General features: G+C 41.1%; 1 protein-coding gene across 7 annotated transcripts in view; it reads right to left on the bottom strand.

Moving 5' to 3' along the window:
- pisd (phosphatidylserine decarboxylase) overlaps positions 1-26,530 on the bottom strand; it is a 42,456-nt gene extending 15,926 nt beyond the window's left edge. Inside the window, exons 1-3 of one of the 7 annotated variants that reach the window (XM_046317135.1) lie at positions 26,359-26,530; positions 24,425-24,495; positions 20,960-21,135 (exon numbers count right to left, since the gene is read on the bottom strand). In XM_046317135.1, coding sequence (XP_046173091.1) covers positions 20,960-21,135; positions 24,425-24,495; positions 26,359-26,462 — 351 coding nt within the window. In that variant the 5' untranslated portion in view covers positions 26,463-26,530. Of the gene's footprint in view, positions 1-3,556; positions 3,681-4,475; positions 4,842-13,027; positions 13,165-20,959; positions 21,136-24,424; positions 24,496-25,301; positions 25,406-26,358 lie in introns of those variants that run through there. The other 6 variants (XM_046317136.1, XM_046317137.1, XM_046317139.1 and 3 more) reach the window with 6 other exon arrangements.
- Between the last annotated feature and the right edge of the window lie 368 nt (positions 26,531-26,898).

Raw genomic sequence — 26,898 nt, 5'->3', positions numbered from 1 at the left:
ACGCTTCAGTGGTGCTCGTGTTGTCCTGACTCTGTACAATAGGAACAACTAGGGCAGTAGTGGTGGACTGGACTCTAAGGGGGAGACCAATGTTCTCAACAAGGGACATCCAACACACACAAAATGTACAACACCAAAGGATTTTAGATGGGATATGGGGGGGGGGGGTATAGCTAGTTCTCAGCCAAGTGACACATGGAGGTGCTGCAGCCGTAGCTCTGCAAAATCCAGACTTGTGAAAAGAACGTGAGCGAGTGAGAGAGTCCAGACTTGAGAGAAGAGGTGGTATAACACAGGCTAGGCTGTATAGCCTCAGTGGGGCTATCTATAGGCCTAAAGAGGACCAGTCTCCACTAATCAGGATCAAGGCAAAGCGTGAGGCCATGCCATGCATGGTTTAGCCACTGACACCCTAACGGACAGCCGTCAGTCAGCAGCACCTTAACGCCACAATCACTGGCATACAGTAGGTTGCATGGGTCATCTCCTGTGGCGTCTATATTAATCCCTGTGTTATTATAGACCCGTTTGGCCTCTGCGTTGAATCGGATCAATTGAATGGTGCTTCACAGGCTGGTGTTGATGCCCCCTTTGTGAAACTGCTGCTAGTGCTGAGTGATCGTCTCCCAGCACAGCCGTTCAGACAACACTGCCCATATTGTTCCACTATTTGAATACACATGTATCGGAGGATGGCCTATAGATCTGGAGCAGCATGTGGAGCTGTGAGGTTCAGTGGGTCCGCGCAGAGAGCCGCACACCCCACCACATTTTACTGTGTAATTCCTCAAGGGTTTGATGACCACAGCACGGCAGTCATGAAAGAAAAGGCTACCGTTAAACACATCTGAATGATCCACAGTGATTTAAGATCGCCCCATTCTGGAAAACTGGAATGAAATTCCTGATTCATCAGGGAAAATCTCATCTCTGATTACTTTGGCTCCATGGTAGCTGGGTACGGGATTACTTCCACTGAGGCACACTGCTGTATGGTGCCTAGTGTACTGGAGATAGCGACTGCTCTCCTCATAGTCACCGCTGGCTGGCCTAGTTTGGACTGCAGAGCGTTAGACTGGGCCACTCATCCTCTCTAAGCTCTAAAAACAGGAAAGCAAGGTTTACTACAGAGCCTGGCTGGGTACACAGCCTATAATTAGATTCTAGCTAATGGCGCTAATATAGATTTAGGGCAATTCCACGATAACGGAATTGCATTGAGACTCAGATTTCTCACTTAAAAAAAAAACATATGCCAAACAAATACCATTGATTTTTAAAAAGTTTCACAAAACCATACAACTCTGCACAATGACTACTTTTAACAATTTATACAATATTTTACAAAAACATTTTTTTTTTAAACTAAAAACAGAAAAAAATTACATGTCCACGGTTTCCAATAACTGCTCCAAATTAACATTCAAAAGATAAAATGACAAAAGAATGGGGTGTCAGCTATGACATGACACATTGAATTCAATGAACTACAGTTGATTTTACCTTTATTTAACGAGGCAAGTCAGTTAAGAACTAATTCTTATTTTGAACTACAGTGAACTGCAGTAAGTGAAGTGGATTTACACCCGGTAACGGAATTGGCTCCCTGATCTGTACTACACAGAAATGCACAATTATGGATATAAATTTCACACTTTATAGAGATGTATACTAAATAGGGACCAAAAGAAAGGTAGAAATGTGCAATATCCAATGCATATTTAGATATTATTCCACACACTGGCTTTTATTTTAATGAGCCCCCCCCCCCCCCCCCCCAGACACCGACCTACATGTTTCACAAGTTAAACATCAAAGTACATCAGAGTATAGTTCAGTACAACTCGTGTGCTCTACTGAACTTTTAAATACAGTATTGTACTCTACGCTGCTTTTCCTTACTGTATTGTACTGTCCAAACCTGTGAACCAAACTGTGGTGTAACTATGATTTTCCATTGTAGCCAATTCAATTGCAGAAATTCCGTTACCGTTTTTTCTGAAATTCCTTGAAGATTTGGTAACGGAATTTAGAGTTCACTTAATTCATCAACAAAATTGATATCAGTAAAAACACCAAGTAATTGACATAACTTCCTTCACTTGTTCCTTCTGGAAACGTTCATTATCCTCCCACATGAGGAAGAGAAATTAGAAAACATCTTAAAGACACACTACACACACAAACACATGTGGACACCCCTTAAAATGTGTGGATTCAGCTACACTCGTTGCTGACAGGTGTATAAAAATTGAGCACACCGCCATGCAATCTCCATAAACAAACATTGTCAGTAGAACAGCCTTACTGAAAAGCTCACTGACATTAAAGCGTGGCACTGTAACAGTTCTGCCCCGGTCAACTGTAACCGTTGTTATTGTGAAGTGGAAATGTCTAGGAGTAACAACGGCTCAGCAACGAGGTGGTAGGCCACACAAGTTCACAGAACGGGGCTGCAGAATGCTGAAGCGCGTAGAAAAAGTCTGTCCTCGGTTGCAAGACACTACCGAATTCCAAACTGCCTCTGGAAGCACTGTTCGTCGGGAGCTTCATGAAATGGGTTTCCATGGCCGAGCAGCCGAACAAAAGCCCATGCACAATGCCAAGCATCGGCTGGGCTGGTGTAAAACTCGCCGCCATTGAACTCTTGAACAGTGGAAACACGTTCTCTGGAGTTATGAATCACGCTTCACCATCTGGCTGTCAGACGGACGAATCTGGGTTTGGCGAATGCCAGGTGAACGCTACCTGCCCGAATGCACAGTGCCAACTGTAAAGTTTGGTGGATGAGGAATAATGGTCTGGGGCTGTTTTTCCACAGTTAGGGTTGGGGCCTTAGTTCCAGTGAAGGGAAATCTTAATACTACAGCATACAATGACATTCTGGACAATTTTGTGCCTCCAACTTTGTGGCAACAGTTTGGGGAAGGCCTTTTCTGTTTCAGCATGACATTGTCCCCGTGCACAAAGCGAGGACAAAAATATAAATGGTTTGATGAGATCGGAGTGGAAGAACTAGACTGGCCTGCACAAAGCCCTTACCTCAATCCCATTGAACACCTTTGGGATGAATTGGAACGCCGACTGCGAACCAGGCCTAATCACCTAACATCAGTGCCTGACCTCACTAATGCTCGTGGCTGAATGGAAGCAAGTCCCTGCAACAGTGCTCCATCATCTAGTGGAAAACCTTCCCAGAAGAGTGGAGGCTGTTCTCGGAGCAAAGGGGGGACCGACTCCATATTAATGCCCACGATTAACATCTACTAAAAAGTCTTAAGGTTTCTAAGAGACACTTTTCCATCTGTTTGACCAGAAATCAAAGCCTTTACTTAATCTTAATATTTATAATGGAAAATAGTTTAAAAATAAATAAATAATAATAATAAACAACAAAAAAAATCTTACATTTGATCTGACATGCTCCTATGAACTTTAAGTTGGTACTCGTGGGTCCTTTTACATGGAAATTGCCCTGAAAGTCGTTAATTTGATGTAATTTAATCTAAATTCTCATACAAGTCAATCAGTGCAGTATCATTTCATTATTATTTACCGTAGAACCTTGGTTTCAGCAATCGCAAAGTATAGCTTAAATATCCCAGCCAACCACATAAACGCAACAAAAGTAACAAAAAGCCAACACGTAAAGAATACACATCTGTATTTGTTTTATTTCCTGGCTATCCAGTCTCCCTCCACCACACAAAACGCAGGCTCCAACAGCACCCCCCCCCTCTTCAATGCAGGCACATATTAGCCAATCACTGGCTGCATAGCATTCTCTCTCTCCTGCTTCGCTCCATCTACATCAACAGAGTCTCTCAGCCGCCACACAGATCTCTAAAACTCCATCTATCCCTCACTTCTTTCAGACCCACTTCAGAGGTTGGCTGGGTAAGGCTGGCCTTAGCCTGGCCCAGATACATTGTTCCTCCTTAGACTGGCCTGCCTGGATGGGGCTTAAGGGCATTACGCTGCAATTAGGCCAAACAGAGGCTTTGTGCTGCCTGGAACAGAGAGAGAGAGAGAGAGAGAGAGAGAGAGAGAGAGAGAGAGAGAGAGAGAAAGAGAGCGAGAGAAAGATCGAGAAAGACGGAGCTTTGGGAGAGCGGACCGACTGGACACTCAATATTCAGGCCCTCGGCTCATGGTCGTCGCTCTTCTCATGTAGCAGCTCAACACGCGAAGTGCACACAACCCCCCACTGACAAACCATAACTGCTAGAGCTTCAATCTCACAGCAGAACATTACATTAATCATCCCCTCTATGCTCGTTCTGTTCATCTCACTCGCCTTTAATCCATCTCTCACATACTGTAAACAATCACTTTATAGGCTGAAAACCATTCGTTCCCTCTCCGCGTCAGTCCTGTCTTTGTCATGTCTAACAAGCATGTTATACACATGCTAAGGCATCCTGTGGTCATTCATCTCTTGTTCTCGCTCTCATTCTCTCCCGCTCTCAGCATACCTGAATCGGTTCCTGTGGCTGAGTGCTTGGGCCCCGTGGCCTGAGACGGTGCCGCCGTTGCCTCCCCCCTGCTCCCCGGCAGCTCCTGTGGAGCTGATCGTCCGGAGCCGGCGCACATCAACCCTAACTCTGTGGAGATTGTAGCAAGACGGAGGGCTATGCAAAGGCCTGCAGCATCTCACCATTTCCCTGAGCTCTGCGCTGCCGCCCGCTGAAGGCTCCTGTTCTGACACATGATCACTGAAGGCGTGGGGGGTGGATTACAGGCGCTTCTCTCTCGCGCTCACTGGGGCTGCCGCTCTAGCTCGGTGTGCGCACTTCTGTTCTCTCGCTGGAGCTCGTTCAATCGCTCTGCTACTCTCAAGCCCAGCCCCCTTCTCTGGTAGGACGGATGTGACGTGGTGGAGGGGGGTAATCCGTTCGCTCCTCTTCTCTCTCAGGGATCCAAGGGCCTCTTAGAAGTGATTTTGTACTAGAGAATGGACATCTTCTGGGTGGGCTGACTGTTTCACGGCTGACCTGAGAGGAACTAAAGCAGACTGGTGACGGTGGGAGACTGGAGGAGGACTGGTCTGCCTGGGGGAGGGGCAGCTTGATGATAGGAGGGAAATGCGACAAGTTTGGTTTGCGATTCCTATGGTTGTTGATGTAAAGAATATTTGCTGGTCTGTGGTGTGTAATGAGGAGCAACCAGACGCTGCTGGTCTGTGGTGTGTAATGAGGAGCAACCAGACGCTGCTGGTCTGTGGTGTGTAATGAGGAGCAACCAGACTCTGCTGGTCCGTGGTGTGTAATGAGGAGCAACCAGACGCTGCTGGTCTGTGGTGCGTAATGAGGAGCAACCAGACGCTGCACTTGACACATTTATGAAATTGCTTATCCCAGTTACTAATAAGCATGCACCCTTTAAGAAAATGACTAGAAACTGTTAAATCCCCAAGGATTGATAAGGAATTGAAAAACTATGGTTGAGAGTAAAGGTCGACCGTTTAATCGGAATGGCCGATTAATTAGGGCCGATTTCAAGTTTTCATAACAATCGGAAATCTGTATTTTTGGACACTGATTTAAAAAATATGTATTTTTAAATGTATTTTTTACACCTTTAATTAATCTTTATTTACCTAGGTAATTCAGTTAAGAACATGTTCTTATTTTCAATGACGGCCTAGGAACGGTGGGTTAACTGCCTTGTTCAGGGGCAGAACGACAGATTTTCACCTTGTCAGCTCGGGGGATCCAATCTTGCAACCTTACAGTTAACTAGTCCAATGCAATAACGACCTGCCTCTCTCTCGTTGCACTCCACAAGGAGACTGCCTGTTACGCGAATGCAGTAAGCCAAGGTAAGTTGTTAGCTAGCATTAAACTTAAAAAACAATCAATCATAATCACTAGTTAACTACACATGGTTGATGATATTACTAGTTTATCTAGCGTGTCATGCGTTGCATATAATCGATGCGGTGCATATCGTTGCTCCAATGTGTACCTAACCATAAACATCAATGCCTTTCTTAAAATCAATACACAGAAGTATATATTTTTAAACCTGCATATTTAGCTAAAAGAACCGTTAGCAGGCAATATTAACCAAGTGAAATTGTGTGACTTCTCTTGCGTTCATTGCACGCAGAGTCAGTGTATATGCAACAGTTTGGGCCGCCTAATTTGCCAGAATTTTACAGTTATGACATAACATTGAAGGTTGTGTAATGTAACAGGAATGTTTAGACTTAGGGATGCCACCCGTTAGATAAAATACGGAACGGTTCCGTATTTCACTGAAAGAATAAACGTCTCGTTTTCGAGATGATAGTTTCCGGATTCGACCATATTAATGACGCAAGGTTCGTATTTCTGTGTGTTATCATGTTATAACTAAGTATGATTTGATAGAGCAGTCTGACTGAGCGATGGTAGGCACCAGCAGGCTCGCAAGCATTCATTCAAACAGCACTTTCGTACGTTTGCCAGCAGCTGTTGATGACTTCACGCCTATCAACTCCCGAGATTAGGCTGGTGTAACCGATGTGAAATGGCTAGCTAGTTAGCGGGGTGCGCGCTAATAGCGTTTCAAACGTCACTCGCTCTGAGACTTGGAATGGTTGTTCCCCTTGCTCTACAGGGGCGCGGCTTTTGTGGCGCGATGGGTAACGCTGCTTCGAGGCAGGCAGTTGTCGTTGTGTTCCTGGTTCGAGCCCAGGTAGGAGCGAGGAGGGGGACGGAAGCTACACTGTCAATACTAAAGTGCCTATAAGAACATCCAATAGTCAAAGGTTGATGAAATACAAATGGTAGAGAGAGAAATAGTCCTATAATTCCAATAACTACAACCTAAAACTTCTTACCTTGGAATATTGAAGACTCATGTTAAAAGGAACCACCAACTTTCATATGTTCTCATGTTCTGAGCAAGGAACTCAAACGTTAGCTTTTTTTACATGGCACATATTGCACTTTTTCTTTCTTCTCCAACACTTTGTTTTTGCATTATTTAAACCAAATTGAACATGTTTCATTATTTATTTGAGGCTAAATTGATTTTATTGATGTATTATATTAAGTTAAAATAAGTGTTCATTCAGTATTGTTGTAATTGTCATTATTACAACTAAATTAAATCGGCCAATTAAATCGGTATCGCCGGTTTTTTTGGTCCTCCAATAATCGGTATGGGAAAATCATAAATCGGTCGACCTCTAGTTGAGAGGAATGTGGCAAAAGAGATGGCAAATAGGTCTGGCTGTACAACCGATTGGCAAACGTCACATGATTTCTCAATTTGCAGTACTAAACTGAATTTTTTAAAGTAGTTAATACACTATTATTAAAGACAGATGCATGCCTAAGAACAATATTAAAAAGATTTGGAGCACCCCCAAAAAAACGTTGTCTATCAACAATGACAAGCCACCAGGGTCTGACAACTTGGTTGGAAAATTAGTGAGAATATAAGTGGACAATATTGCCACTCCTTTTTGCCATATCTTCAATTTAAGCCTACTGGAAAGTGTGCATCCTCAGGCCTGGAAGGAAGCAAAAGTCATTAACTTACCTAGTAAAGGATAGTAAAGTCCCCTTCACCGGCTCAAATAGCTGACCAATCTGCCTGTTACCAACCCTTAGTAAAGTTTTTGAAAAAATAGTGTTTGACCAGATACAATGCTATTTCACAGTAAACAAATTGACAACAGACTTTCAGCACGCTTATAGGAAAGGACATTCAACAAGCACAGCACTTACACAAATGACTGATGACTGGCTGAGAGAAATTGATAAAAAGATTGTGGGGGCTGTTTTGTAAGACTTCAGTGTCACTATAGACATTATGGATCATAGTCTGCTGCTGGAAAAACTTGTGCGCTGGCTTTACACCCCCTGCTATATTGTAGATAAAGAGTTACCTGCCTATCAGAACACAGAGGGTGTTCTTTAGTGGAAGACTCTCCAACATAATCCAGGTAGAATCAGAAATTCCCCAGGGCAGCTGTCTAGGTCCTTTACTTTTTTCAATCTTCACTAATGACATGCCACTGGCTTTGAGTAAGGCCAGTGTGTCTGTGTATACAGATGACTCAACACTATACACGTCAGCTACCACAGCAACTGAAATGACTGCAACACTTAACAAAGAGCTGCAGTTAGTTTCAGAATGGGTGGCAAGGAATACATTTGTCCTAAATATTTCAAAAACACAAAATATGTATTTGGGACAAATCCTTCACTAAACTACAACTAAATCTTGTCATGAATAAGGTGGAAATTGAGAAAGTTGAGGAGACTAAATTGCTTGAAGTAACCCTAGATTATAAACTGTCATGGTCAAAACATTGATAAAACCGCAGCTAGGATGGGGAGAAGTCTGTCCATAAAGTGCTACTCCAACTTCTGAACAACATTATGAACAGGGCAGGTCCTACAGGCTCTAGTTAACGCACCTGGACTACTGTTCAGTCGTTTGGTCAGGTGCCACAAAGAGGGACTTTGCCATTGGCTCATAACAGGGCAGCACTGCTGGCCCTTGGATGTACACCGACAGCTAACATTAATATGCATGTCAATCTCTCCTGGCTCAAAGTGGAGGAGAGATTGACTTCATCACTACTTGTATTTGTGTGAGGTATTACCCCACCCCACGTCTCTTCACAGTCCCCAAGTCCAGAACAGACGACGGAAGGCGCACAGCACTACATAGAGCCATGACTACGTGGAACTCTGTTCCACATCAAGTAAATCACGCAAGCAGTAAAATTAGATTTAAAAAAAATAATTCCACCTCATGGAACAGCGGGGAATATGAAGCAACACAGACACATGCATAAAAACACAATAACATGCGTACTATACACACACACACACACACACACACACACACACACACACACACACACACACACACACACACACACACACACACACACACACACACACACACACACACACACACAGATTTTGTATTGTGAATAAGTGGTAGTAGATTAGGGGCCTGAGGGCACAGTGTGTTGTGAAATCTGTTATACAATTTTTTTAAACCCATTACAATACATTCATAACTGCCTTAATTTTGCTGGACCACAGCAACAAGCTGTGGCCTTGGCAGCAGCTAATGGGTTCCATAATAAATACAAACGACCCCATCAGCTATAGTGTTCACGGACCCCGTTATAGAATCCTGGCAGCTCCCCTATACTGCTGATCTATATGGTATTTGGCCTGATTTAGGGAGCCTGGAGTCCACTGCTTCCCACCTTATCCTATCATTAGCTCAGCAAAGCTCAGTGTGTGGGGGGGGTAAATCTATTCACTATCTGCTGTTTTGTCAGTTAATCATTTCAGAAAGTTAAGCGTCATAATTAGAGATTGTTGCCTGACTGGTCATTTTTCAAGTAAGATTTTAAAAGGCTACTCAAGATGCAGTTCCAGTGTTTCCCCTATATTCCTTTAGCAGCGGTAGCCCACCACTGCTAAATTGTTGCCACTGCTGCAATTACTGCTGTAATTTAAATAAGATTCAGTACCAGTCAAAAGTTGACAGCTACTCATTCAAGGGTCTTTATTTACCATTTTCTACATTGTAGAATGAAAGTGAAGACATCAAAACTATGAAATAACACAGAATCATGTAGTAACTGAAAGTGTTAAATCAAAATCTATTTGACATTCTTCAAAGTAGCCACCCTTTGCCTTGATGACAGCTTTGCACACTCTTGGCATTCTCTCAACCAGCTTCATGAGGTAGTCACCTGGAATGCATTTCAGTTAACAGTATTTCAACATCTGGATGAGAAGCTTGCCCAAAGTAAACTGCCTGTTACTCAGGCCCAGAAGCTAGGATATGCATATAATTGGTAGATTTGAATAGAAAACTAAAGGTTCCAAAACTGTTAAAATAATGTCTGACTATAACAGAACTGATATGGCTTGCGAAAACCTGAGGAAAATCCATCCAGGAAGTGGGATTCTTTTGATGTGGGTACTTTTCAATTGAATGCCTATAGAGTTTCTAATGGGTTAGGACCCAGATTGCAGTTCCTATGGAATCCACTAGTCCTGTACTATTAGGATGTATTCGTCTGCATGTTGAGACAGCCTTTGAGCCTGTGGATTACTGAACGAAACACGCCAACAAAACCGTTTTTTTTGGGATATAAAGAGGGACTTTATCGAACGAAACCAACATTTATTGTGTAGCTGGTACTCTTTGTGACTGCAACCATATGAAGATCTAAGGTAAGTGATTAATTTTATCACTATTTCTGACTTTTATAATTCCTTTACTTGGTTGTAAAATGTTCGTATGCGGGGCGCTGTCCTCAGATAATCGCATGGTATGCTTTCGTCGTAAAGCCTTTTTGAAATCTGACAAAGCGGCTGGATTAACAAGAAGTTAATCTTTAAAATCGATGAAAAACACTGGTAATTTTTTAATGAATGTATATGACAATCTCTGTATTTTAAATGTATTTCCTTAATGTGTTTGAGCCAATCCGTTGTGTATACAGAAGATAACAAATATGGTTAAAATACCATATTATGGCAAGAGCAAATCAAATAAGCAGAGAGAATGACAGTCCATCATTACTTTAAGACATGAAGGTCAGTCAATGCTGAACATTTCAAGAACTTTGAAAATTATTTCAAGTGCAGTCGCAAAAGCCATCAAGCTCTATGGTGAAGCTGGCTCTCATGAGAACCGCCACAGGAAAGGAAGACCGAGAGTTACCTCTGCTGCAGCTCAAATAAATGCTTCAGAGTTCAAGTAACAGACAACTGTTCAGAGAAGACTGGTGAAATAGCAAAGAAACCACTACTAAAGGACACCAATAAGAAGAGACTTGCTTGGGCCAAGAAACACGAGCAATGGACATTAGTACGGTGGAAATCTATCCTTTGGCCTGAGTCGTCCATATGTGAGATTTTTGGTTGCAACGGCAGTGTCTTTGTGAGACGCAGAGTAGGTAAACGGATGATCTCCGCATGCGAGGTTCCCACCGTGAAGCATGGAGGTGGTGGTGTGATGGTGTGAGGGGGGGGTTGCTGGGGACACCAAGTGATTTATTTAGAATTCAATGCACACTTAACCAGCATAGCTACCACATTCTGCAGCGATACACCATGCCATTTGGTTTGCGCTTAGTAGGACAATAATTTGTTTTTCAACAGGACAACGACTCAACATACCTCCAGGCTGTGTAAGGGCTATTTGACCAAGAATGAGAGTAATGGAGTGTTGCATCAAATGACCTGGCCTCCTCAATCACCGGACCTCAACCCAATTGAGATGGTTTTGGGATGAGTTGAACTTTTAGCATGAAGGAAAAGCAGCCAACAAGTGCTCAGCATATGTGGGAACCCCAAGAATGCTGGAAAAGCATTTCTCATGAAGCCGTTTGAGTGCCAAGAGTGTGCAAAGCTGTCAAGGCAAAGGGCGGATACGTGGAAGAATCTTTCATATATTTTGATTTGTTTAACACTTGGTTACTACATGATTCCATATGTGCCATTTCATAGTTGAGGTCTTCACTATTATTCTGCAACGTAGAAAAACCCTTGAATAGGTGTCCAAACGCGTGTATACAGTTGAAGTCGGAAGTTTCCATACACTTAGGTTGGAGTCATTAAAACACGTTTTTCAACCACGCCACAAATTTCTTGTTCACAAACTAGTTTTGGAAAGTCAGTTAGGACATCTACTTTGTGCATGACAAGTAATTTTTCCAACAATTGTTTACAGACAGATTATTTCAATGCATCACATTTCCGTCATTGAAAATAAGAATTTGTTCTTAACTGACTTGCCTAGTTAAATAAAGGTAAAATAAATAGAAAAATCAGTCAAAGCTGGGTCGCAAATGGGTCTTCCAGATGGTCAATGACCCCAAGCATACATCAAAGTTGTGGCAAAATGGCTTAAGGACAACAAAGTCAAGGTATTGGAGTGGCCATCACAAAGCCCTGACCTCAATCCTATAGAACATTTGTGGGCAGAAATGAAAAAGCGTGTGCGAGCAAGGAGGCCTACAAACCTGACTCAGTTACACCAGCTCTGTCAGGAGGAATGGGCCAAAATTCACCCAACTTATTGTGGGAAGCTTGTGGAAGGCTACCCGAAATGTTTGACCCAATTTAAACCATTTAAAGGCAATGCTACCAAACACTAATTGGGTGCATGTAAACTTCTGACCCACTGGGAATATGAAAGAAATAAAAGCTGAAATAAAAATCACTATTATTCTGACATTTCACATTCTAAAAATAATAAGTGATCCAAACTGACCTAAGACAGGGAATTTTTACTAGGATTAAATGTCAGGAATTGTGAAAAGTTTAAACGTATGTAAACTTCTGACTTCAACTGTATGTATGTATGTATGTATGTATGTATGTATGTATGTATGTATGTATGTATGTATGTATGTATGTATGTATGTATGTATGTATGTATGTATGTATGTATTTATGTATGCATGTATTCTTCCAAGACATGCTTTTAAATGGATAGTCATTGGCTCAATGACAGGAAGTCTATTGGAGCAGCTAGCATGTCATTGCGCTAACGCTAGTAGTCGCACACTATAGGCCTATTATACTCCCAACAGTGTGCAACTATTTTCTCACTATCGTTTATCTAGCAGTCTGATGTTGGACTTTAAGGGTCGAGTTCCTACTCTAGTCTCTCAACAAACCTGTCTCAGCCAAACAGAAAGACGGTCCCTAAAAGCCACAAAAAGCAGGAAACGGGACCCACTTCCTTATCTGAAACACTGATGCTACAGACGACCGACGTACCCTGTGAGATGACTCATCTAAAACAGTTACCGTAAACACAGGAACTGTGCAGATAAAAACTTAAGTACAGATTGTTTATCCCTAAATCCACTTAGGTTTTTGACCACTACTGTAACCGTTCCATATTAAAACACTGTTCGGTTTAACTAGAATACATTGAACAATTTCCATAAACAGTTACGTATTTCAGCTAATGCATTATACCAAGTTCATCAAACAGTATTGAGCTTATTTAAAAAAGAAGAAACTCAGAGCCTTACCTTCTCTTGGGAGTTTTGTCTGAAATGTGAATAAAATTGACAAAAGGCGAAGTTAGGTCTCTCACTGCGTGCTAGTTAAAAGTGAAGGCTCTACTCTCACAACAAAGTGCTGCATGCTGACTAGACAAGCCCTTTAAGAGACTAGAGGGTGGGTGGGCAGATATCACATTCAAGAGTGTCATTGGTGGATGATGTCATCAGAAAAAGTAGCCCGATGGGCCAGACACACAAATCTACTGTCGCTGTACAATATCTCATCATACATCAAGTTTACAGCAGAGCTAACTTAAAAACTAGAATCCTTAATTGATACAATAAAGTGTTCTGCTATGGGTACAAGGACTGACCATCCAGGATATCAAATGTATAGTTTTTAAACCATGTTTGTTAACATATGTGGTTTCCAAACATTGACCTAAAACAAGCTTATATTCTGAGTTCTGATGGGGTATGACAGTTGAACTAAGCTCATGAAGCATTTATAAAAGTTATATTCTTCTAGAATCAAATGGGTATATCGTTACATTTATAAGTAATAAAATGTAGCAACTAAGGATTCTTCAACGATTTGGGGTGATGAACTGTATTCAACTAGGCCGACATGCATCCATGAGCAGAGATAGAAAGCGCCACAATTAGCCTATTTAAATATTTGGTCATTTTATTTGGAGTAGTCTGGACTTTCCATCGGTAGATGGTTTACAGATTGTTAGTACTAACTACAACCATCTGTTGATAAGCAACTGCTTGCTAAGGTTACGGTAAAGGTTACCGATGTTGCTAGGGATGCACGATATAAAAAACAGTGAAAATATCTGGAATCGGACGATATTAGCTAGAATGACAACATCGGTATCTACCCAATGTCTAGTTTAACGCCAATGTCATAGCTGACGTGCATACTAGAGGTTGACCGATTAATCGGAATGGCCGATTAATTAGGGCCGATTTCAAGTTTTCATAACAATCGGAAAATCAGTCTTTTTGAGCGCCGATTTGCACATTTTATTATTATATATATTTTTTTTACACCTTTATTTAACTCGGTAAGTCAGTTAAGAACACATTCTTATTTTCAATGACGGCCTAGGAACGGTGGGTTAACTGCCTCGTTCAGGGGCAGAAAGACAGATTTTCACATTGTCAGCTCGGGGGATCCAATCTTGCAACCTTACAGTTAACTAGTCCAACGCAATAACGACCTGCCTCTCTCTCGTTGCACTCCACAAGGAGACTGCCTGTTACACAAATGCAGTAAGCCAAGGTAAGTTGCTAGCTAGCATTAAACTTATCTTATAAAAAACAATCATAATCACTAGTTAACTACACATGGTTGATGATATTGCTAGATATTATCTAGCGTGTCCTGTGTTGCATATAATCTGACTGAGCATACAAGCATCTAAGTATCTGACTGAGCGGTGGTAGGCAGAAGCAGGCGCGTAAAAATTTATTCAAACAGCAGTTTTGTGCGTTTTGCCAGCAGCTCTTCGTTGTGCATCAAGCATTGCGCTGTTTATGACTTCCAATCTATCAACTCCCAAGATGAGGCTGGTGTGACCGAAGTGAAATGGCTGGCTAAGCGCTAATAGCATTTCAAACTTCACTCGCTCTAAGCCTTGGGGTGGTTGTTTCCCTTGCTCTGCATGGGTAACGCTGCTTCGATGTGGTGGCTGTTGTCGTTGCGTTGCTGGTTCGAGGAGCGAGGAGAGGGACGGAAGCTATACTGTTACACTGGCAATACTAAAGTGCCTATAAGAACATCCAATAGTCAAAGGTTAATGAAATACAAATGGTATAGAGGGAAATAGTCCTATAATTCCTATAATAACTACAACCTAAAATATAATAATAATAATAATAAATGCCATTTAGCAGACGCTTTTATCCAAAGTGACTTACAGTCTTCTTACCTGGAAATATTGAAGACTCATGTTAAAAAGAACCACCAGCTTTCATATGTTCTCATATTCTGAGCAAGGAACTGAAACGTTAGCTTTCTTACATAGCACATATTGCACTTTTACGTTCTTCTCCAACACTTGGTTTTTGCATTATTTAAACTAAATTAAACATGTTTCATTATTTATTTGAGGCTAAATTGATTTGATTGATGTATTATATTTATGTATTATTGTATTATGTATTTAAGTTAAAGTGTTAATTCAGTATTCAGTATTGTATTCAGTATCAGTATTGTTGTAATTGTCATTATTACAAATACATCTACTAAAAAAAATATATATATTTATAAAAAAATATATATATATTTTTTTAAAATAAAAATCTGCCGATTAATTGGTATCGGCTTTTTTGGTGCTCCAATAATCGGTATCTGCGTTGAAAAATCATAATCGGTCGACCTCTAGTGCATACCTATATCTGGTAGGTACGTGATGTAATGACTCCATGTAAAATGCTGCGGTACACGTGCAACACAGCATTTCTAACCTAACCCACAATGTCTGCTGTGTGTATCGAGCAATCAACAAGTCGAGCAGTCATTTGAAAGAGTAACAACATACTCAAACGCCAAGATAACAGAATTCATTGCCCTTGAAAATCAACCGTTCTCTGTCGTGGGTGATGTTGGCTTTCGCCGACTGGTCGAGCACCGGTACACGTTGCCCTACCAGAGTTACACAGTAATAGCATCACGACATACTATGAAACGCCGTTTGGGTCTTTACGTGTCAAAAGATACATGTCAAATAACAGTTCTATTATAGAATGTTGCGTGTTCTGAATTTGCACGTGCAAGCCAAGCACCACCACTTCTATCAGTAGCACGATCAAAGCTGCACAAAAAAAAGTCTGCAAACAAGCAAACACCGGCCACGAACGACGTGTTTACAATACGGCCTTGGAAATAACTCATTATTTGTTCGACCGCAACTTCTGTGGTAGCTAGCTTTAGATTGGTACCTAGCTAGCACCAATAGCCTGAAATCAATGACCAGTAGAAACGGCAGTCATTTCATTATTCTTAGCTATGAACTAGGAATCCTTAGCTAGGTGGCCACTTGTTGTTCGCCTATTGAAATTGAACTTCAGTTCATGAAAATAAATAGCTAGCCAGCTACTTAGCTTTGGGCAACAGGGTTATCGTTATAAGCAGCCAGCTAGCTTCAGCTGGCTATAGTGAGGCTCGGCCAGACCGGGTTGTGTTGTGAAGCTAGTCACAATAAGGATTAGGCACAATAGTGGAATTTGCAGTTCGCCTTCAAAATAAAAGTACCTCTTTGAAAGCGATGAAGGTTACAATCGGTGGAATCATGCCATATTTAGACTAGATAATGTTAAAAACAAGGTTGGAATGTGAAGCAATGAAATGGGGTATTAGTCTACTCGGTGACACGCACAGAACACAATTGAAGAGTTTACACAAATATTTGCATTGTAGCTATTGCGGGACTGTGAAATCACCTCAGTCAGGCTATTGTGTGTATTGACATTCATATTGCAGTGTACAGGTTTACCTAAGGATTGGGGATCAATGCAATGGGTTATCAATCTACTCAATACCAAAGATATTTTCTCCCAAAGTCATCCTCAGAGTTAGACTCCAAAACATCCATGCAGTATTGTTTTCCCTCGAAGTGTTCAATACACAAAGGTTGACAATACATGTGGCTCAACGCAGTTGTTTCAGAGTCCAGCAATAAGAGCTACGATGCTAATATTCTCTGGGTGTCACCGAATAGACTGATACACCATGTCATTGATCCACAATCATAGGTAAGACTGTACAGTGAAATAAGTACGCCCCCAATGCAATTCTAAAGTATAATACATCCAGTGTGAATGCAGATTGTAGTCAAATTATCTTATATCTGTCTTATTGATTTTATAAGACATTCCAACCTCGTTTAGCATGATCTATTCAATTATGGCATAATTCTACTATTTGTATTAATTTGCATCACTGTCATTGAGGTACTTTTATTTTGAAAGCTGACCGCAAAGTCCACTATTGTGGCTAGATTCACATAGATGGACTCGCTATCACAGCCGGATGTGATACAGCCTGGATTCAAACCAGAGAGTTTAGTGACACCTCTTGCACGGAGATGCAGTGCCTTAGACCACTGCGTCCATGTGTAACTATTTAACAGTACTAGAATGCTTAAAAAGCAACAAAAATTTTAAATATCAGTAATGACCAAAAATGTTGTATTGGTGCATCACTAGTTAGAGCTACGGATAGTAGATATAGTTGAAATCTTAGTCCATCTGTAGATGCTCTACAGACTCCGTATCAAAATAAGGGTGTTATGAAATATTTAAACGTATCCATCCACACAAATGTAAAATATGTTGCACCAATACCTCAGTGGCACTCTTTGCAGACATAGGAACTGCTAAATCTTTGGGTAGAGACTAGAGAGTGAGACAAACAGTGAATGCTCCTATCCCTGTAGCTGGCTCTGAATTGTGCATGAGTCTTTGGCTTGTCCGAGGGAAAAGTGAGGGCCCCTCTCCAGTCTGCTCATTACCATTCCAGTCACGTCTCAGCCCAAATTCACCCGGAGAAAAACTCAGGCCATTGTTAGGAGGGCATGTGCATTTGGTTCTTTGAGAAGCGTGGGCCAAACTATGTATTTGTTCCAATGGGTTGTGTGTGTTGAATAGGGCTGAGCGATAAACTAAAACGGTATTCATTCACGGACCAGTTTGGATTTTTACATTACCTTAAAACGGTATTCATTCACGGACCAGTTTGGATTTTTACATTACCTTAAAACGGTATTTTAAAGTTTTATTTGTCACATTAAATATTTCAGAGTTGGGCCAAAGATACATCAAAATGTATCTTGTTACAAATACAAGACATCAAACCAAAACACTTTTTCAAAGTATTGTATTACGATTAAATACAGATATATTGGAGGTAGTCAGTCATTTCGAAATACATTTGCAACATCAACAGTAACAAAAAAACATTTCACTTGCTATGTCGGTGATTGTTTATCTACCTTAGTCGAATGCACAGACTCAGTCGCTCTGGTTAAGTGTGTCTGATAAAATGACCATAACGTAAAACAATTCCAAAGCACACTGGTTATTATTTTAGGCCTTGTTTCAGGGGTGGAGCTCATTCAAATAATACCCAGCGTGCTTTGCAAGTGTTCATTTAGCAGACACTCATCACACCATAGTGCCATGAGACTTCTGATACGAATGCAGGGTGAAATGGGGCCAGAAAATTGTGAATCGCACAAAAAGAAATATAGAAAACAATTTTGAAAACAAATTACAGTTATCAGAAATATCTTGTTATGAAATACATTGGATTTTAATGTACATTTAAAATACTAAAGTAATTTAAATACACATTTCAAAATACAAATACAGTATGAAACTGCCAACAGCTAAGGCCTGCTAGCAAACTTGCCAGCACAAGTCAACTTCAGGAAGGTACGCTTGCCAAATAGAGACCCCTGGAATTCCCTCGTGGCATGTTGTACTGAACAGTTCACAGGGGGTGGAACCGAAAGTCCATCATGTTTGCTGTTCCATGTTTATCTACAATATAGCGAGAACTTCAAATCCCCAAAACAATCCCCCATACCAGTCAATGAGCTTGCATTTCCACTGGGAACCTCACCCCACACTCTATTCATTGCAAATTCCTATTGAGCAAGTCTGCTGGCCGGGCCCCCCAAAGAGTACATTTCACAATAAGCAAACAGTTTTGGTGAATAAATAATCACCCTTTTGTAGCTACAGCAAATAAGACCACCAAACTGTCAGTTTACATATCACTTTTAAAAACGGGATGTTTTGTCGGGTTGAATTCTGTCAAAAGCAAGTCTCTCGCTTAACAGTACAGTAGTAGAAAAGTATAAGAGACGTAAGTCCATAAATAGTGTGAACAAAGGCACTGAATCTACGGAGTGGGAAAGAGAATAGAAAATGTCCTCATACTAAAGAAATAGCATTTTATTTGGTCTATTAGGCATGTCTTGGGGGTATGATATTTGTGTGTGGACCCCAGGAAGAGTAGCTGCAGCTTTTGCAACAGCTAATGGGGATCCTAATAAAATACCAAATCTGACAGAGCTTGAGAGGATCTGCAGAGGAGGAAAAAAGGGGGAAAAGGGGGGGGGGGAAACTCCCCAAATACAGGCGTGTCAAGCTTGTAGCGTCAAACCCAAGAAGACTTGAGGCTGTAATCGCTGCCAAAGGTGCTTCAACAAAGTACAGAGTAAAGGGTCTGAATACTTACGGAAATGTGATACATTTTTCTATATATATATATATTTTAAAGTCTAAAAACCTGTTTATGCTTTGTCATTATGGGGTAATGTGTGTAGTAGATTGATGAGAAAAAAAAGTAATACATTTTAGAAAAGGCTGTAACGTAACAACGTGGAAAAAGTCAAGGGGTCTGAATACATTGTGTGGAATCGGGACAAATCGCAATACGTATCGGCACCCAAGTATTGTGATAATATCATGAGGTTCCTGGCAATTCCCAAACCTACCTTTCAGGCCATCACTTGACCTCAACTGTACACATTGCTTTATGCCTACACACACACACTTGCAAATACAATACTGCAACCTGGGCTTTACCCGTGATTATTTGTGCAAGAAGTGAGATCTATATTGCTTCATGTATAGGCTACATTATTGCTGCATCTTGTCTCTACAGCGCTGTAATTCTCTTGACATTCATGTTGGTAAATGCCCTAAAGGCTTTAAAAATGGACCGTTATAGAAATAGATAGGTGATTTTCAAGTCTGACTTTGTACAGTATCTAACGCACTCATGGTAACATGATAACACTACAGAAAGAGGGAAAAGGTCCCCGAAACGGCATGAAAAACAGGCTTATAACCTATGATTAGCCCATCCGATGTTACGGAAGTTATCTGCAATGACATCACCTATGGTGCCACTTGGCGCTCTCCCATGTTAAATAGCCTAAGCAAACAAACAATAAGCTTTGTGAAGCCTGTTGTGATTATTCCTATGGCACACAGACAAAGGGCCTGTTTTGATTACTCCTATATGACACCAACACTATGGACACTAAGAAAACGGTGACCCTCCTCACTCGTCACTAATCTAACAGTAAAATCTCACAGAATGAGCCTCAGTATCACTTCTGGATCAGGTTCGTTAATCCAGCTGTTCCAAACCAACTTGATTAAGTCAAAAACGTGTAGGGCATTAGAGGCCCGAAGTGAGGAACAAATAGGCCTAGTTCCTGACTCAGAAAAACAGAACTAACACGGAGAACGTAAACTAATGAAGCCAACATACCTGGCATAATTCAAAGCAATGTTGTGATCTCAGCAAACAACATTTTGCCTACATTGGCTAGAGCATAGGTGCAACAGAACTGAAAATGTCTTCATGTGAAAGCAATGCATTTCGCAACAGCTGCTCATCTTGAACATGAGGGTAGGTACTTTCCAACTATTGGGGAAGGAACAGCGTTATGGCAACACAAACATATTCCCTGTGGATCCACAAAACACAGACAACGCAAAACAGAGAAACAGAACACAGACAATGCCAGCAAGCAGGAAGAAAAGAAAGCAGCATCGAGGAAGATCACAAATGGACAGCATCCGACAGACAAACACGTAGGAGCTCAATCACACATAACGCACACATCCTTTGAGTCTTAGCAATGTACACACTTCTCAGCATCCAGAGGTGTCAACTTGAGGTTGAGCGTTGGTCTTACACGGAGGGACTGAAAAACCACGGTGCTCAATCATACCGGGTGTGGATTTTCCTGGCTGGCGAGTTGTAATTCAAGTGAGCTACTCAATTCCAACCAGTAAACAGTGCACTGAATTAGTGTTGACAGCAAGCATAAGACAAGTGATATTTTTCTGCACAATATCCATACCTGGGACCATGAGCAGCTCCAAAGATACAGTACAATAGATTGACACTTGAATTTACCCTACCTGGGTGTCATTGGCGATGCGTGGAGGCACCTCCACGCCAATCTTCGTTAACTGGCGGTCCTTGTAGCGACTGTACTGGTCGTATCCCATGTAGCCTCCGCCGGTGGCGATGAGGAGGGGAAAGGGCCTGATGCGAGCCTGAAGGCCTAGAGAGGCTGCATTGAACTGCCCTCGCCCTGAATATACACAGAGGTTTATATTAGGAACAGTTTAAGCATTTCCCCATAACAAGTATCGCATATAAAGTACCAGTCAAAAGTTTGTACACCTACTCATTACAGGTTCATTATTTTTACTATTTTGCACACTGTAGAATAATAGAAGACATCAAAACTATGAAATAACACATACAGAATATTGTAGTAACCAAAAAAAAGTGGTAAACAAATACAAAATATATTGTATATTAAAGATTCTTCAAAGTAGCCACCCTTTGCCTTCATGAAAGCTTTGCACACTCTTGACATTCTCTCAACCAGCTTCATGAGGTAGTCACCTGGCATGCATTTCAATGAACTTCTTATGGCTTGGGGGCGCTATTGTGATGTCCGGATGAAAAGTGTGCCTAAAGTAAACTGCCTGCTACTCAGGCCCAGAAGCTAAGATATGCATATCATTAGTAGATTTGAATAGAAAACACTGAAGTTTCTAAAACTGTTTGAATGACGTCTGAATATAACAGAACTCAGGCAAAAACCTGAGAAAAATCCAACCAGGAAGTGGGAAATCTGAGGTTTGTAGTATTTCAAGTGATTGCCTATCCAATATACAGTGTAAATTTGATTTGATTGCATTTCCTAAGACTTCCACACGATGTTAACCTCTTGCTTCTACCTGGCACGCAGGCGTCCCATCTAGAGCTCTGGAAATGCAAATGCGCTACGCTAAATGCTAATAGTATTAGTTAAAACTCAAACGTTCATTAAAATACACATGCAGGGTATTGAATTAAAGCTACACTCGTTGGGAATCCAGGCAACAAGTCAGATTTTTAAAATGCTTTTCGGTGAAAGCATGAGAAGCTATTATCTGATAGCATGTAACACCACAAAAGAGCCGCAGGGGACGTAAACAAAATAATTAGCATATTCGGCGCTACACAAACCGCACAATAAAATATAAAACATTCATTACCTTTGACCATCTTCTTTGTTGGCACTCCTAGATGTCCCATAATCACTATTGGGTCTTTTTTTCGATTAAAATCGGTCCATATATAGCCTAGATATCGTTCTATGTATACTGTGTGATAAATGAAAAAAAATAGCGTTTCATAATGTAACGTCATTTTTTAAAATTCAAAAAGTCGAAGATAAACTTTCACAAAACACTTCGAAATACTTTTGTAATGCAACTTTAGGTATTAGTAAACGTTAATAAGCGATCAAATTAATCACGAGACGTAGTGTTTTCTATAGGGATCCATCTTGAAATACTGTCCGTCTATTTCTCAACCAAAATATCCGGTCGGAGACCGGAAGAAATGGGCTGTCTCTTGTTCGTTTGACCAAGAAACAAATCCTAGGCAAATGACAAGACTGTTGACATCGTGTGGAAGCTGTAGGTACTGCAACCTCAGCCATATTTAATGTCTTTCGCCCATAACAATGGGTTGAAGCGGCGGATGGATATATTTTTCCACTTTCAGTGATCAGATTTTCCTGCACTTTTCAATGAAACACACGTTATGTTAAAGCCACAGCCGTGATTTAACCAGTTTTATAAACGTCTGAGTGTTTTCTATCCACACATACTAATCATATGCATATACTATATTCCTGGCATGAGTAGCAGGGCGCTGAAATGTTGCGAGATTTTTAACAGAATGTTTGAAAAAGTAGGGGGTAAGCTTAACAGGTTAACAGTCTTTAGAAGGTTGTTTCAGCCTTCTACTGTGAAGGGGGAGTGAATAAGAGCTGTTTGAATCAGGGGTCTGGCAGAAAGCCTCGAGTTTAGTCATGCACGCGGCCATGAGCGAGAGCTCCGTTCCTTTTAATTTATAAAGACAAAGGAATTGTCCAGTTGAAATATTATTGACGATTTATGATAAAAACATCCTAAAGATTGATTCTATACATCGTTTGACATGTTTCTATGAACTGTAATAGAACTTTTGACTTTTCGTCTGGACTTAGTGCCCACGCCTTGTGCATTTGGATTACTGGACTAAACTTGCAAACAAAAAGGAGGTATTTGGACATAAATGGTGGACTTTGTTGAACAAAACAAACATTTGTGGAACTGGGATTCCTGGGAGTGCATTCCGATGAAGATCAAAGGTAAGTGAATATTTATAATGCTAATGCACAGCATGCAATAATCTCAGTTACAGCGCTCAGAGACCAAAACAAGCCATACAGATACCCGCCATGTTGGAGTCAACAGAATTCAGAAATAGCATTATAAATATTCACTTACCTTTGATTATCTTCATCGGAATGCACTACCAGGAATCCCAGTTCCACAATAAATGTTTGTTTTGTTCGATAAAGTCCACCATTTATGTCCATTCACAAATCCAAATTCATGAGGCACAGGCACTTATTTCAGATGACAGTTCCATTACAGTTCGTAGAAACATGTCAAACGATGTTAGGAATCAATCTTTATGATGTTTTTATCATAAATATTCAATAATATTCCAATCGGACAATTCCTTTGTCTTTAGAAAGGAAATGGAACGCAGCTAACTCTCACGGGCGCACGTGAGACTGAGCTCATGGCTTTCTGCCAGACACCTGACTCAAACAGCTCTTATTCTCTCCCCCTTCACAGTAGAAGCCTGAAACAAGGTTCTAAAGACTGTTGACATCTAATGGAAGTCTTAGGAATTGCAATCGGACCAAATTTTACACTGTATCTTGGATAGGCAAAGACTTGAAAACTACAAACCTCAGATTTCCCACTTCCTGGTTTGATTTATTTCTCAGGTTTTTGCCTGCCATATGAGTTCTGTTATACTCACAGGTATAATTCAAACAGTTTTAGAAACGTCAGAGTGTTTTCTATCCAAATCTACTATAATATGCATATATTAGCTTCTGGGCCTGAGTAGCAGGCAGTTTACTCTGAGCACCTTATTCATCCAAGCTACTCAATACTGCCCCCCAGCCATAAGAAGTTAACAAGATTTTAAGCTTTCAGCCAATGTAAGACATTTATATGTACCTAAAAGTTTAACCACTATAATAACTATTCAAATTTTTTAATTACGCACCCTCCAATTTGACAGGAAATTGTACTGCCAGCGGTACAGATTCCCAGACAGGTTAAAAGATCGTTTGTAAGCGATACAGCAGGGTAGAGGGCCTTAAAGCTAGAGTGTTCACCTAGTGTGCTCATCTTATTAGCACAGAGACTAATGCGAAGGTAGCCTAAGAGTGTGTCAACAGCCTCAGTCATCAATATGTGGGTTGTAAAAACCTGGGTCTGGTCTGGGACTGAAGATGTCATTGTGAAACTCACCACTGGATAATGAACACCATGGCCACTGCTGAAACTGCCGGGCTCTTTGTGCTCTGAGGAGGAGCCAGTCACTGCACAGACAGACAGAGAAGCAGCACATATTGTAAATGTACCCAATGAGATGGACTCAAAATGTAGTTTTTCCTACTTGTCTGCGTCAAACTTATTGGCATTATGATACAATACACAAACCATTGCAAACTATACCAATAACTGAGGAGTGGCTGTTTGACAGCCAGATGAAGTCAAAAAGGAACTCACAAAAACAGCAACCCTCCTGTTCGGGTTGGACATGTCTGTAAGGCTATTAATACTAAGGCATGTTCCTGAAACTGTCACTGACAATTTGACAGACAATGCAGAATCATAAAGTAGGTCGGTGTGGTATACTTAAGCAATAAGGCACGAGGGGGTGTGCCCGGATACAGCCCTTAGCTGTGGTACTGGATAAGAGCGTCTGCTAAATGACTTAAATGTAAATGTATACTGGCTATATACTACAAACCTCTGAGGTGCCCCATTGGTGTTATAAAACGGGTTAACAACGTAATTATAACATTTGTTTTAATGTTTGTCATACCAGTGGTACACGACACATTTTAGCCAATCAGCATTCAGGGCTCGAACCACCTAGTTTATATAAAAGTCTATAATATACTATATTGCTGAAAAGTAGATTTGTTGACACGAGTAACAAGATATTGGCATCATACGGTAAGCGCTTGCTAGTTAGCTTACACTAGCTGGCTAGCTAATGTTAGCTGCAATAATTTATGAAATTAGCAAACCAGAATTCATTTTTCTCCCAAGACAGCTACGGTGTCTTTGCGACTATTCCAATAGTGTGTAGCTAGCACACATTGAAATAGCAATGTACCTATTACCTGCCAAATCTCCCTGCATTCAGTGGCAGCTGACAAGAGCACACCTTTCCTAAGGACGCTGCCATCTTGTGAGTGTGTAGAACGCTAGAGTTCTTCTTTAAAGTGTTAAGGCAGACATTATGGTGTATTGCCGCCACCTACTGTACGGAGTCTTTATTAGTTATTATTTTTTAAATATGACTCCCTAAACGAACGCTATATGTGCATGCTGCCACCTACTGTTTTGGTTGTATATCAGCCCAAATAATTAAAATAAAACTAAACAAAATAAACTCAATGTACTCCTTTATTCAGATTCAACTGTGGACGCCCATCCCTACAGGAAGAGCATCTTCGGACATGCGTTGCAATGCTTCAACAGTGAAGTCCTGGTCCTTGTGTAATGTGATATTGTACCCCCTAGCCCAATTGTCCTTTGTATATTATTTGATAATACATACACACACACACACACACACACACACACACACACACACACACACACACACACACACACACACACACACACACACACACACACACACTTGTGTTCCCACATGTACTTCCTGTATTGATTTGTTGTTAATTTAAAAAATGGGAGAAAAAAAAGTGAAGTCCTGGAATCTACAACTTGTCAGCCGCAGATACGGTATCGTTACAATGTCCAGTTTCTTTGACTTTTTGTTCAGTACAATTTATCATATGTGCAATAAACACCATGTAAAAAAAATCCACCTTCACCATCAGCTCCCCTCAACTGTTGAACAACACTGAATCTACGGTCTAGACAGATGGGTATACAGAGAAGATTTACTTGGGTCCTAACTGTTGAACACTGAATCTACGGTCTACGGCGCATCCACCGCCATATTTTCAGCTCCCTTCGCTCCTTCAACTATTTCACGTGCATCAGTGTAGGAGCCCTGCTGTGTAGCCCTGGCCACTTTACACGCGTTTACCCCAAACGGGCACTCCGGGGAATTGGGCAAGTGTTTTCCGTCACAATTACACCATCGAACACCCTCAGATTCTTCAACATTCCTCCGGCACACACTTGATACATGTCCATACCTTTTACAATTCCGGCAAAACAACGGATTGGACACAAAAGCTCTCGCCGCATATCTAACACATCCCATCTTCACATGTGAATGGGGATACTCTTCGTCAAACATCAATAATACCGACGGGCTTTTTAATTTCTTCAAATCCACTTCAAAAATTCCAGCGTGCTTCAACTACTCCTGGTATGCTCTTTATAAACCACGAGGCCTCCACATCCAACGCGACGCCTAGAAGGCTAGCGTTAACAACCAATCACAACTCGGTTTTGAGGTACGCTGCTGCTTCTTCTTCTTCTTCGGGATTTATCGGCGGTTGGCATCCACGCATGGTGCTTTACCGAGACATACTGTACTGGAGTGTGGGCCAGAGACAGGGAGAAACTAAATCCTACCTACCAGCCCCATTGCTCTTAAACAAAGATAACATATTTGAGACTATATCTAATGATGTTCTACTCAGTATACTCACATACTAGATATCAGCCTCTCTCTTTCCCTCTGATATAATGCCCTCCACACTGTAGTAATACGTGCTCCATGGTCTCTG

The sequence above is a fragment of the Oncorhynchus gorbuscha genome, linkage group LG20 (genome assembly GCF_021184085.1).
Source record: "Oncorhynchus gorbuscha isolate QuinsamMale2020 ecotype Even-year linkage group LG20, OgorEven_v1.0, whole genome shotgun sequence".
Lineage (NCBI taxonomy): Eukaryota > Metazoa > Chordata > Actinopteri > Salmoniformes > Salmonidae > Oncorhynchus > Oncorhynchus gorbuscha.
This window is presented reverse-complemented; position numbering and strand designations above follow the sequence as displayed.